The following is a 15,142-nucleotide window of genomic DNA, read 5'->3' on the forward strand; positions in this document are numbered from 1 at the left end:
GCAAATTAATGAGAATTAGTTGACATGTAGTTGCATTAATAAGAGTTAGTTGACATGTAGTTGCAAATTAATGAGAGTTAGTTGACATGTAGTTGCAAATTAATGAGAATTTTGTTGACGTTCTGTAGTTAACGTGGTCGCAAATGAATGAAAATTTGTTGATATGTAGTTGCAAATAAACGAGAACTGGTTGACATGTAGTTGCACTTGAATGAGAGTTAGCTGACGTAGTTTCAAATTAATGACAATTTGTTGAGATGTAGCTGCAAAGTAACAAGTTAGTTGAAATTTAGTTACAAATTAATGACCATTTAACTTGTAGTTGCAAAAGAACTGCTGTTTGAAAACACTGGAAAGATGCCAGATTTACTCACAAAACTAAAAGCAGTGTGTGTTTATGAATCACCAGACCTGTCCATCACCCAGCAGACCAATCAGAGAGCTGCAGTGCTCCACGTTCAACACGCAGCCCTTCATGGGCCGACTCTACCACTGGGAACCTTTTAATGACGGTGAGTGGATTCTCTCAGATCATGACATGAATGAGCTTCTGCTGTTGGGAGAGACTTCTTTCAAAAACATTAAGAAAACCTTACCAACCCTAAAGTTTTTGGCAGAAGTCTGTTCTGTTACCCTGCGGAGCAATGTCCTGAATGACACTTATTTGTGTTGTTAATTGTCTCTAATGATCATGTTGTAATTAAAGTTACAGTCGCATTTGAGCGAGTTGATTTGTGCTGCAGTGGAGTGTCCCGGCATGTCGGATCCTGCGCAGCAGTAAATGTTCTCCTCTGAATAGATCTGATTTATGGACTGTGAAACTGTGCCAGTGTTTGATTCATATTCACTTCTGTTTATGGTTTGTGTGGATTCTTCTGCCTGCAGGCGGTAGATGAGGAACAGAAGTGAAGACATGCCAAAATTTAGTCTTTTAGTTTCAGTGACAAACTAGTTTCTTTTCAACTGAGAATCAAATTATTTTTTCAGACTCATTCTACATCATTTTACCTTCATCACAAGTCTTTGCTGTCCTCTTATGGCTGCTGTGAATCATTACAGGCGTCTGATTCTGTTCTCATCAGTAGTGCATTAGTTCTAGTGTGTATAGTGATTTATAAGTTTCGGATCAGTAAGATTTTGAATGGTTTTTAACATGAATTTGATGAAAAAAAAAATACAGAAAACGGTAATATGTGAAATATTATTTCAATTTAAAATAAATGTTTTCTATGTGAATATCTGTTAAAATCTAATTTATTTCTGTGATGCAAAGCTAAATTTTCAGCATCATTAGTCCAGTCTTCAGTGTCACATGATCCTTCCGAAATCATTCTAATATTCTGATTTATTATTAAATTTATCAATGTTGGCAACAGTTGTGCTACCAAATATTTTTTTGGAACCTGTGATTGTTTTTCAGGATTCTTTAATCAATAAAAGCAAGGTTAAAAAGAACAGCATTTATTTAAAATATAAGGGTTTTCTAACAATATACTCTACTGATTAAAAGTTCGGGATCTGTAAATTTGCAATCGTTCTTTTTTTTTTTTTTTTTGAAAGAAATTAATACTTTTATTCACCAAGGATGTGTTTTATTAATAAAAAGTGATTGCATAGATTTACATTGTTAGAAAAGATTTATATTTTGAATAAATACTGTTCTTTTTAACTTGTTTTTCATGAAAAAAAATCCTTTAAAAACATTCATATTTTCCAAAAAAAACGTTTGACAACATTGATAATCCTAATAAATCAGTATATTAGAATGATTTCTGAAGGATCATGTGACACTTAAGAACAGTAACAGCTGATGAAAATTCAACTTTGCATCACAGGAATAAAATTAGGAGAGCTTTTAATCAATAAATGAGGGGGGAAGTAACTGGCGTTACTTATTTGAAAAAGTACCTTGGATATTTCCTTGTCACTAAAGAAATAATGCATTACTTAGTTACTTGGAAAAAGTAATATTATTCTGTAACTTGTGTTATTTTTGATGTGTTACCCCCAACACTGATTTTGAATTCATTCTGTTAAATACTAAGCTTTGTGGCTCATTTGGATTGATTCTCTCATGTGAAGTCATCTGTGTTTGATCAGTTTCCAGTGAGCAGCGCTGTGAGCTCAACTGTCGCGCCGTCGGCTTTCGTTTCTACGTTCGTCAGGCGGACAGAGTCATCGACGGCACTCCGTGTGGACAGAACCAGACATCTGTGTGTGTGGCCGGACTGTGTCAGGTAGGAATCAGGTATCCACTGGACTATTTGGCTTCCAGACATATCCTTACTGGTGATATATTTTTTAACAGGTTGAATTATAAATGCAAAATAAGTGTATTAGTGAGCAGCACACTAGTAAGTGCAGGAGCTGCGGTTGTGCAGTGGAGGGCAGTAGAGATTGATGGAGATGAAAACATCCCAAAGCTGGTTTGCTCTTTTTGCTTTAATTTACAACTTAAGCGTCTGTTCACGGGTTTGAATATCATGTGATTTGAGTTTCTAGTCCAGATCATTTACAGTCAAAAACCTAAAAAACTAGCATCCTATTACTTTGATGCAAATATAACCAGTTTTAAGTAGCACATGTATATTTGAAGCAGTAGCCAAAAATAGATTGCATGGGTCAAAATTATCAATTTTTCTTTTATGCCTATAAATCATTAGGATATTAAGTAAAGATCATGTTCCATCATGATATATTTCCACTGTAAATATATCAAAACTTAAATTTTGATTAGTAATATGCATTGCTAAGGACTTCATTTGGACAACTTTAAAGGTCATTTTCTGAATATTTTGATTTTTATGCACCCTCTGATTTCATATTATCCAAATATTGCCCTATTCTAAAAAAAACATACATCAGTGGAAAGCTTATTTGTTCAACTTTCATATGATGTATAAATCTCAATTTAAAAAAATGGCCCTTTTGACTGGTTTTGTGGTCCAGGATCACATATTATTTGTAAAGTAAATTTAAAGTATGATAGTGTTTGTTTTATTAAATGCTGATTTTTATACTTTACAGTAAGGTTTTATTTGTTAACATTAGTTAAAGTTGACATGAACAATAAACAATATTTCTAAAGCATTTTAGTCTATGTTAATTTCAACATTTACAATATATTTTTAAAATCAATAGTGGTATTTGTTAAATTGTAATAATATTTATTCATTTATAATAAACTACACTTTTAACTACAATGCAAAAAAATGCTTTTCTTACTTAGTTTTTAGTCTTGTTTCCAGCCCAAATATCTAAAAATTCTTAAATCAAGAAGATTTTTCTAGGCTAATAAAAATTATTGTCTTGTTTTCAGAAAAAAATACTCAAAATTAAGAAAATTAAGAAAAATAATCTTTTCTGTTTACAATATGATTTTTTTTCTTACCCCATTGTCAGATTATTTTGGTTGTTCTAAGCAAAATCTCACTTAATTTTGACTTGTTTTTTCGGAAAATAAGAAAATAACTTTTTATTCGTCTAGAAAATCCTTCCTGATTTAAGAATTTGTAGATATTTTGGATGAAAACGAGACAAAAAATCTATGTAAGAAAAGCATTTTTTGCAGTGTAACATTAAAAGATTAATACAGAATTTATTAAATATATTTATCATTATTAGTTGCATTAGTTATGTTAACTAATGCATTTACTAATTAACTCGTTAACAAATGTGACCTTATTATAAAGTGTTTAAAAAAACAGGATGATTTTCATTATTGTAGCTATTGCAGTAATGAGAATTTGTGGAGAAAATGTGCTGAATTGTCATAAAAAGAGTGACACATAATATAAAAACAAACGTTTATTTTAACTAAAACGTTAACTGAAATCAAATATGTGACCTTGGAGCACAAAACTAGTCATAAGTAGCAAGGGTGAATATTTGTAGGAATAGCCAAAAATACATTGTATGGGTCAAAATTATCGATATTAAGTACAGATCATGTTCCATGAGGATATTTTGTAAATATATCCTACCGTAAATATATCAAAACATTTTTGATTAGTAATATGCATTGCTATGAACTTCATTTGGACAACTTTTAAGGTGATTTTTTCAATATTTTGATTTTTTGCACCCTCTGATTCCAGTAGTTATATCTCAGCCAAATATTGCCCTATTCTAACAGATCATACATCAATGGAAAGCTGATTTATTCAGCTTTTCTATGCATAAAATTGATTATGACTGGTTTTGTGGTCCAGGGTCACATATTATATGCTTAAATATTAAAAAATTCAACTTTCAGCTAGTTACCAGGTAAAATTTCTCATTTTCACTTAGTTTAACTTGCAAAAACCTAAAGCTGAGTTAAAAATGAATAAAAACTATATAGACATTAAAACAAAAAACAAAATGACACAACAAAATAACTATATATATATATATATATATATATATATATATATATATATGTATAAATCAAATTTGAAACTATAATAGTATCTCGATGACGAGCCAGTTGTTTCTTCATGAGTTTGATCCTAACAGGATGTTAACAGCCGATCATCTGGACGTCAGTCTCTTTGTCATCTGTATTAAAGCTCTTCTCTTACTAATATTTTATGTTCTTGCATTTCGTCTGAATCTCCGTTAACTGTTATTCTGTACAAGCGTTAATTACCCAGAGTTCAGAGCGGTGTGCCACATCCTGCATGTAAAGACGCACAACAGTTGCCGAGTGTCTAAGCCGGAGGATCTTTTGTGTTTGTGAGTGAATTAGCCACGCTTTCAGCGCTCCGGAATCTGCCCGTCGTCCAGCTGTGCTTTTTTCAGACATGTCACTTCAACAAATCCTGCAGAAATAAGATGTAACACAGACGCCGCAATAACAAGCTGCACATGCCAACACATGGCCGCGCTGCACAAACAAAAGGTTAAATCTCAACGACGCTTCCATTCCGCCGCTGTAGGATGTTTTGTGGCGTTTCTCTCAGATGCTTTGAATTCTTCTGCAAGCTGACGGAGATCAGTCCACAAATCCAGAGCTTAAAGATTTCTTCCTCGGGTAATGAGGAAGATCTGTGACGGGATGAAGATATCACACACCAAATCCACCGCATTAGCCTTGACATTTAGATATGTTGGCAGGAAGGGCATTTGGGTTGGATTTAGGCATCTTTTCCAAAACATGATTCAGTGAGCATCTGAAACTCAAATATGGTCACATTCTGTGTGAATATAATAGAAACATGATCACTGTATGACAATGTTGTACTTGTCAGGGAGGTTGTAGTTATTTGCGCTTACAGGTTTTCTTGTCTCTTTGTGCATGTAGTTTCTATGAAACCTTGTATCCACCACAGAATGAAAACAGAAATAGTATTTGCAGCTTTTCCCCCCTCTTATTCTTCCTTTTTATTCTTGCAATTCTGACTTTACGTCTCACAATTCTGACTTTACGTCTCTCAATTCTGACTTTACGTCTCTCAATTCTGACTTTACGTCTCACAATTGACTTTACGTCTCACAATTCTGACTTTACGTCTCACAATTGACTTTACGTCTCTCAATTCTGACTTTACGTTTAAATTCTGACTTTACGTCTCACAATTCTGACTTTACGTCTCAATTCTGACTTTACGTCTCTCAATTCTGACTTTACGTTTAAATTCTGACTTTACGTCTCAATTCTGACTTTACATCTCAATTCTGACTTTACGTCTCGCAATTCTGGCTTAAAGTTTTGCAACTGACTTCACGTCTACCAATTCTGACTTTACATCTCAATTCTGACTTTACGTCTCAATTCTGACTTTACGTCTCACAATTGACTTTACGTCTCTCAATTCTGACTTTGTGTCTCACAATTCTAACTTTACGTCTCACAATTCTGGCTTAAAGTCTTGCAACTGACTTTACATTTCACAGTTCTGACTTTACATCTCACAATTTTGACTTTACGTTTCTCAATTCTGGCTTTACGTCTCACAATTCTGACTTTACGTCTCATTTCTGACTTTACGTCTCACAATTCTGGCTTAAAGTCTTACAACTGACTTTACATTTCACAATTCTGACTTTACGTCTTACAGTTGACTTTACGTCTCACAATTCTGACTTTACGTCTCACAATTCTGACTTTACGTCTCACAATTCTGGCTTAAAGTCTTGCAACTGACTTTACATTTCACAGTTCTGACTTTACATCTCACAATTTTGACTTTACGTTTCTCAATTCTGACTTTATGTCTCACAATTCTGACTTTACGTCTCACAATTCTGGCTTAAAGTCTTGCAACTGACTTTACATTTCACAGTTCTGACTTTACATCTCACAATTTTGACTTTACGTTTCTCAATTCTGACTTTATGTCTCACAATTCTGACTTTACGTCTCACAATTCTGACTTTACGTCTTACAGTTGACTTTACGTCTCACAATTCTGACTTTACGTCTCACAATTCTAGCTTAAAGTCTTGCAACTGACTTTACATTTCACAGTTCTGACTTTACATCTCACAATTTTGACTTTACGTTTCTCAATTCTGGCTTTACGTCTCACAATTCTGACTTTACGTCTCATTTCTGACTTTACGTCTCACAATTCTGGCTTAAAGTCTTACAACTGACTTTACATTTCACAATTCTGACTTTACGTCTTACAGTTGACTTTACGTCTCACAATTCTGACTTTACGTCTCACAATTCTGACTTTACGTCTCACAATTCTGACTTTACGTCTCACAATTCTGGCTTAAAGTCTTGCAACTGACTTTACATTTCACAGTTCTGACTTTACATCTCACAATTTTGACTTTACGTTTCTCAATTCTGACTTTATGTCTCACAATTCTGACTTTACGTCTCACAATTCTGGCTTAAAGTCTTGCAACTGACTTTACATTTCACAGTTCTGACTTTACATCTCACAATTTTGACTTTACGTTTCTCAATTCTGACTTTATGTCTCACAATTCTGACTTTACGTCTCACAATTCTGACTTTACGTCTTACAGTTGACTTTACGTCTCACAATTCTGACTTTACGTCTCACAATTCTAACTTTACGTCTCACAATTCTGGCTTAAAGTCTTGCAACTGACTTTACATTTCACAGTTCTGACTTTACATCTCACAATTTTGACTTTACGTTTCTCAATTCTGGCTTTACGTCTCACAATTCTGACTTTACGTCTCATTTCTGACTTTACGTCTCACAATTCTGGCTTAAAGTCTTGCAACTGACTTTACATTTCACAATTCTGACTTTACGTCTTACAGTTGACTTTACGTCTCACAATTCTGACTTTACATTTCACAATTCTAACTTTACGTCTCACAATTCTAACTTTACGTCTCACAATTCTAACTTTACGTCTCACAATTCTGAATTTACGTTTCACAATTGTGACTTTACGTCTTGCAATTCTGATTTTACGTCTCACAATTCTGGCTTAAAGTCTTGCAACTCACTTTACGTCTTACAATTCTGATTTTACATCTCTCAATTCTGACTTTACGTCTCGCAATTCTGACTTTACGTCTCACAATTGACTTTACGTCTCACAATTCTGACTTTATGACTCACAATTCTGGCTTAAAGTCTTGCAACTGACTTTACATCTCACAATTTTGACTTTACGTCTCACAATTCTGATTTTACATCTTACAATTCTGACTTTACATCTCACAATTGACTTTACATCTCTCAATTCTGACTTTACGTCTCACAATTCTGACTTTACGTCTCATTTCTGACTTTACGTCTCCCAATTCTGGCTTAAAGTCTTGCAAAAGACTTTACATTTCACAATTCTCACTTTACGTCTCACAATTGACTTTATGTCTCACAATTCTGACTTTACGTCTCACAATTCTGACTTTACGTCTCACAATTGACTTTACGTCTCTCAATTCTGACTTTACGTCTCACAATTCTAACTTTACGTCTCATTTCTGACTTTACGTCTCACAATTCTGGCTTAAAGTCTTGCAACTGACTTTACATTTCACAATTCTTTACGTCTTACAATTGACTTTACGTCTCTCAATTCTGACTTTACGTCTCACAATTCTGATTTTACGTCTCAATTCTGACTTTACGTCTCACAATTTTGACTTTACAATTCTGACTTTACGTCTCACAATTGACTTTACGTCTCTCAATTCTGACTTTACGTCTCACAATTCTAACTTTACGTCTCATTTCTGACTTTACGTCTCACAATTCTGGCTTAAAGTCTTGCAACTGACTTTACATTTCACAATTCTTTACGTCTTACAATTGACTTTACGTCTCTCAATTCTGACTTTACGTCTCACAATTCTGATTTTACGTCTCAATTCTGACTTTACGTCTCACAATTTTGACTTTACGTCTCACAATTGACTTTATGTCTCACAATTCTGACTTTACGTCTCGCAATTCTGACTTTACGTCTCGCAATTCTGACTTTACATTTCACAATTGACTTTACATCTCACATTTCTGACTTTACGTCTCGCAATTGACTTTACATCTCACAATTCTAACTTTACGTCTCACAATTCTAACTTTAGGTCTCACAATTCTGAATTTACGTTTCACAATTCTGACTTTACGTCTTGAAATTCTGATTCTACATCTTGCAATTCTAATTTTACGTCTCACAATTTACGTCTCTGACTTTACGTTTGCAGTTCTGACTTTATGTCTCGCAATTGACTTAACGTCTCACAATTCTGACTTTACATCTTGCAGTTCTGACTTTATGTCTCACAAAATAAATTTGTTTGTATTTTTATTAAGTTTGCACATTTTTAGCTGCTAAAAAAAATTCATGCAGAGATGAACAAACAAGTGTTTCGGGGTGCATTCCCTCTCCTGAAACAGTTTGGCATGTTGGTAAATGCTGAAGAAGTGTAACTGCAGCTGTAGACGAGCCTGAGAGGGAATTTCACCGTTTCACACAATGAAGAAAAGAAAGAGCCTTTATGAAGGGAATCCCACTGAGCACTGAGCTGCGGCGGAAAGCCAGAGGAGTGTGTGTGTGTGTGTGTGTGTGTGTGTGTGTGTGTGTGTGTGTGTGTGTGTGTGTGTGTGTGTGTGTGTGTGTGTGTGTGTGTGTGTGTGTGTCTGAGTGTGTCTGAGTGTGTGTTTGTGTCTTTACAGCTGGAGTTCCCAACCTTTTTTTGTCATTGGAACCCCTGTGACCTACATTATTTGCTTGAAATACCCATGTTTACCTTTCAAAATCTAATATGTGAGTGCATTGCATTCACATATACCCATTAAAAAAAAAAATTAAAAAGGTTATTGCAACACTTTTTCTCACACAGTTCGTTCAGGGTGTATCTTATTTTTTTAGTTCACTGGAAAACATCTTAAGAAGTTTTTGTTCATTGCCATAGTTGCCCTATTTTTAACCGCTACTGTAAATGAAGACTTTCTGGAATTTAAGACATCATTACTGCAGTAAAGCGGCTTTCAAATGTTGCACATTGTGAAAAGCGCTATATAAATAATATTGACTTGTTAATGAATGAGATTGATGTCAGCGCACCCGTAGCTCATGTCAGTAAAAACTTCACAGACACGGATTTGATGCTCAGGGAATGCATGAACTTATATTATATATGCTTTCAATGGAATGTAAGTCTCCTTGGATTAAAGCATCTGCCAGATGCATTAATGTAAATGTGGTGAGTTACGGCTCTGAACGCTGCTTTTGTCTGTGCGACAGCATCAGTGATGGAGAATGTGAGCGAGATGAAATACTGCAGAGAAACACAAGGAGAGCAGAGAAACAACAGCACTTTCCAACATTAGCTCAAACTGGGTTTCCCACAACATATTTATAAAAGCAGTAAAGGTGCAAACCTCATGTGCTTCACAGAGAGACATGAAAAGTAGCTTGGAAACATAATACCATGATTTTGGAGTGTGCACGTACTCTAATAAAAAAGAAATAGATTTAAAATGCATTTATTTTATACTTAGTATAGTTCAAGTCTGTTAACATATTTACGTATAGCTCGAGACTTACTGATATTAAAAAAATTGCAATTGATTTTCATCATGAAAATCGGGTTTTTTCAGCATCTTTAGTGCCTCATTTCACTAATATTTTGTTAAAAAGCAACTAAAGTTGTCTTCACCTTTCTCCAGCACTAATCTCTAGCATGTGTTTGTGTTTTTGTGGTTCTGATGGTGATGTTGAGCGTGAGATGTCAGGAGGCTCATCAAACGTGTCTCATGGGCCGATTTGAGCGCTTATAATGCATTTCAGAGTCGTCCGTCAGCGCCTGCTGCTTACACTGGGCTGGATTTATCGCTGTAGCTTCACATTAGAGTCTGAATGCAAAGACTGATGATGACAAACGCTCACACACTTCACACATAATAACACTGGGAATCCAGTTTTACTTGTTGGAAATGAGCATTCTTTTCCTCTGAGACTGTTCAGATGATTCAGAAGCCTTTGCTTAATGGACTTAACTTGAAACAGCTAAATGGTGTTAAAAAAAATAGCCACACGGTTGTTCATGATTAAAAATGACCGCCATTGAAAATGACAGATTTTTTTTGTGGGCACATCTACAAATAATTCATGATGCAGAAAAAGAGAGCACACAAAAAATCTAAACCTTTACAAAAAGTTGTCTTGGAGAATGTCTCAATATATATCCGAATCCACAACCTAATAAAAATTTGTATTTATGTTTTTAAACCACTACAGTGTTTATATGCATTTTATATAGAGCTATATAGGAATCTAGTGGCTTTTCTATTAACACTCTGTTCCTCTGAGACTGTTCAGATGATTTTGAAGTTTTTGCTGTGGTGTTTTTCTGTGAGTGTTGTAATCATTATTGAGGTTTCCCAAATGTGTTTTAATTGTATTGTTGTGTCATTGCTACAGTGTTGCCAGGAGGTTGCTTTATTGTTGCCAGGGTGTTCTGGATAGTTGCCAGGGTGTTGCTATCTCTTTTGTCTCATGTGTGTGATTCGGTACGTTTAGTTCTGCTTTCATTGGGTTGATTTTACAGTTTACAGAAGCGTCTCAGGAGAAGTAGAGGCCGGCGATCTGTTAAACTCATCGTCAGTGGCCTTTACCTCCACGCTCACATGCATCTGGACTATGCTGTGATCAGTTTCCCACATGTATACAGGAGCATTTTTCTGTGCATCCCACCTCCAGACTTCAGTGTTGAAGAGTTAGTTCAGCCAAAAATGAAAATTAGCCCATTATTTACTCACCCTTCAGGCATCCTAAGTGTACACAAATATTAGTTTTCACAAAGTTTGCTGCTCAACTGCTTTTAGATCTTTGTTTCAGTTGTTTCTGTGATGTACTGAAATATAATTACAAGCACTTCATACGTTTCAAAGGCTTTTATCGACACTTACATGACATTTATGCAAAGAGTCAGTATTTGCAGTGTTGGCCCTTCTTTTTCAGGACCTCTGCAATTGGACTGGGCATGCTCTCAATCAACTTCTGGGCTAAATCCTGACTGATAGCAACCCATTCTTTCACAATCACTTCTTGGAGTTTGTCAGAATTAGTGGGTTTTTGTTTGTCCACCCGCCTCTTGAGGATTGACCACAAGTTCTCAATGGGATTAAGATCTGGGGAGTTTCCAGGCCATGGACCCAAAATTTCAACATTTTGGTCCCCGAGCCACTTAGTTATCACTTTTGCCTTATGGCACGGTGCTCCATCGTGCTGGAAAATGCATTGTTCTTCACCAAACTGTTGTTGGATTGTTGGAAGAAGTTGCTGTTGGAGGGTGTTTTGATCACATTCTTTATTCATGGCTGTGTTTTTGGGCAAAATTGTGAGTGAGCCCACTCCCTTGGATGAGAAGCAACCCCACACATGAATGGTCTCAGGATGCTTTACTGTTGGCATGACACAGGACTGATGGTAGCGCTCACCTTTTATTCTCCGGACAAGCCTTTTTCCAGATGCCCCAAACAATCGGAAAGAGGCTTCATCGGAGAATATGACTTTGCCCCAGTCCTCAGCAGTCCATTCGCCATACTTTCTGCAGAAGATCAATCTGTCCCTGATGTTTTTTTTTTGTAGAGAAGTGGCTTCTTTGCAGCCCTTCTTGACACCAGGCCATCTTCCAAAAGTCTTGTCCTCACTGTGTGTTCAGATGCGCTCACACCTGCCTGCTGCCATTCCTGAGCAAGCTCTGCACTGGTGGCACTCCGATCCCGCAGCTCAATCCTCTTTAGGAGACCATCCTGGCGCTTGCTGGACTTTCTTGGACGCCCTGAAGCCTTCTTAACAAGAATTGAACCTCTTTCCTTGAAGTTCTTGATGATCCTATAAATTGTTGATTTAGGTGCAATCTTAGTAGCCACAATATCCTTGCCTGTGAAGCCATTTTTATGCAACGCAATGATGGCTGCACGTGTTTCTTTGCAGGTCACCATGGTTAACAATGGAAGAACAATGATTTCAAGCATCACCCTTCTTTTAACATGTCAAGTCTGCCATTCTAACCCAATCAGCCTGACATAATGATCTCCAGCCTTGTGCTCCTCAACATTCTCACCTGAGTTAACAAGACGATTACTGAAATGATCTCAGCAGGTCCTTTATTGACAGCAATGAAATGCAGTGGAAAGTTTTTTTTGGGATTAAGTTAATTTTCATGGCAAAGAAGGACTATGCAATTCATCTGATCACTCTTCATAACAGTCTGGAGTATATGCAAATTGCTATTATAAAAACTTAAGCAGCAACTTTTCCAATTTCCAATATTTATGTAATTCTCAAAACTTTTGGCCACGACTGAATATGACTTCCTTCCTTCAGACGAATCTAATCTAAGTTTCTCTTCAACAGTCCAAAACAAGTCCAATAAAGCGCATCCATACATAATAAAAAGTGTCTCAAATGCAAACAAAAAAGTAGTAGTTCGCTCTAGTTAACTAGAGTATATTTCTATTTATATATTCCATTTATATATCTATATATTTATCATAAATGCATGTGTGCATTTTACTTTCACTTTCGAAGTAGTGGCAATTTGTCTTTAATTGATTGAATGGACAACAGCAAAACGGTACAACGACAAACTTACATGCCATTCTAAAGCGTGGATAATATGAGGAGAATTTTTAATATGAAATCCGATTGGATTCGTCTGAAAGAAGCAAGTCATATACACCTAGGATGCCTATCATGGGCTAATTTTCATTTTTGGGTGAACTAACCCTGTATCAAACTTAAGTGCATTTTTGGACATGTGCTGTTAATACCATATTTTTGGAGTATGCATGTAGGCAGTGTAGGGGGAAACGCATTACAAGTAACGCAAGTTACGTAATAATATTACTTTTTCCAAGTAGCTAGTAAAGTAACGTGTTACTTTTTAATTGACAAGAAAATATCTGAGTTACTTTTCCCCCTCATGTGTTGATTAAAAGCTCTCCTGTCCCCATGTTGAGAGAAATTGTGAGTAAGATGTTACTTTAGTTCTAGAATAAATGTGAACATGCATTAATTCATCTCACTCACTAAAAAACAGATCCAGTGTTCTTCAAAATAAATAAAAACACTGAAATTCAACACAAGCCTGCAATAAATAAATATGTTCAATAATACAAATATCCTTTATGTATTTAATCCCATTTTATTAACCGTTGTCTTTGCTGCCGACCTTCGATGATCCAATTCATCCATACTAATAAGCAAAAATGACTCAAGATAATCTAACATTTGTTTGCCTTTTTTATTGCTGAAAAGTTGTCATTTTTTCTTCTGCGGTCTACTGTACAGACGTCAATTTGCTTTTCTCTAAACCTGAGGCTTTTGCTGTGAAAAGGCTTTTACATTTGACAAAAATACAACTTTCTATATTAAAAACAAACAAGCAAGCCCTGCCCAGATTTAAAAAGTACCGAAAAGTAACGTAACGCATTACTTTCCATGAAAAGTAACTAAGTAACGTAATTAGTTACTTTTTTAGGGAGCGACTCAAGATTGTAACGCATTACTTTTAAAAGTAACACTGCATGTAGGCAAGGTTAATTTATTTATCTAGTACATTTCATACACAGCGGTAGCAAAGTTATGCGGTAAATGTTCAGTAGCAGGAGTGCAGTCAGTGCTATTGGTTTCATCTGTTGTGTTTCTCTGTCATCCTGAAACTTCCCACCTCATGTCCCAGAATCCCAGCCTCTCTCTCTCTCTCTTCATTCCCAGTGTTCCTCCTCCAGAGCTCAGCTTTCACGTCTGTGTTCTGTGTGTTCAGTGTGTGTGTGAGATCTGGAGGACGACACAGTCGAACAGAGAGCGTGTGTGTGTCATGATGCTGTCTGCCGTGGCTCTGCTGCTCGTCTGTCTGCAGATGCGTGTTCTGGGAAAGCCGTGGACGCAGGTCTGTGTGTTTCATGTTTGATTTGATGACGCGAGTCTCTGTGGAAATCACCTTTTTCATTTGCATTTAGACAAGCATGGAAGCATTTTAAGATCTTAAGTGACCTAAATACATTGTTTAGCTGCTGTTATCTGTTTTGTGCTGCACACTGTGGCTTGAGAGATTGATATGCTGTGCAAAATATTAATTGGAATGTTTTTAGGATGTTTGTTAGATGCAGATGTCTAATATTGCCTAACTTATCACATAAATATTAATTAAACCAATGTGTGAAACAGATGTGAGAACAGCTTCACATCTAGTCTGGGTGCGCTTTATCATATGAGTTTGACTGTTGGGAGAATTTAGTTTAGATTCTGATTCATTCATTTGATGTGAATCATCTGATCATTTGATTTGAGTCGAGATCCATCAATAAAAATAGAAAACAATTCGAGATTAATCACATTTGATTCGGAAAGTGTTTCATTTTCATTCACTGAATTGTAGAAAAAGAGTCAGAGATGATTATTGATGATTACAAAATATAAAATATCTGTTTAATTTCATTGAATTTGCAACAGTATTGAAAATAATATTAATTTTGTGAATCTGTTTTCACAAAGTTATGTTTTTATGTTTTATTAATTTAATATGAGTTGATTTGAGTTAATCAAGATGCAAATTCAAAATTATTTTATTATTTAAATACACATCATCACTTGATTATTTAAAATATAAAACATTTTTGATTGAATTTCCAGCTCAAATAATTACTTTCATGTGTTTTTTGATGTCAGACTGATTCATTCATTTGATGCGAATAATCTGATC

General features: G+C 35.5%; 1 protein-coding gene across 2 annotated transcripts in view; it reads left to right on the top strand.

Moving 5' to 3' along the window:
- The first annotated feature begins 414 nt into the window (after positions 1–414).
- Positions 415–15,142, top strand: part of LOC141345641 (thrombospondin type-1 domain-containing protein 4-like) — a 47,000-nt gene continuing 32,272 nt past the window's right edge. The window contains exons 1-2 of one of the 2 annotated variants that reach the window (XM_073850526.1): positions 415–512; positions 2,101–2,237. In XM_073850526.1, the coding sequence (XP_073706627.1) occupies positions 476–512; positions 2,101–2,237 (174 nt within the window). In that variant the 5' untranslated portion in view covers positions 415–475. Of the gene's footprint in view, positions 513–2,100; positions 2,238–14,228; positions 14,330–15,142 lie in introns of those variants that run through there. The other variant, XM_073850527.1, reaches the window with a different exon arrangement.

This window comes from Garra rufa, chromosome 11, assembly GCF_049309525.1.
Source record: "Garra rufa chromosome 11, GarRuf1.0, whole genome shotgun sequence".
NCBI classification, from domain to species: Eukaryota; Metazoa; Chordata; class Actinopteri; order Cypriniformes; family Cyprinidae; genus Garra; species Garra rufa.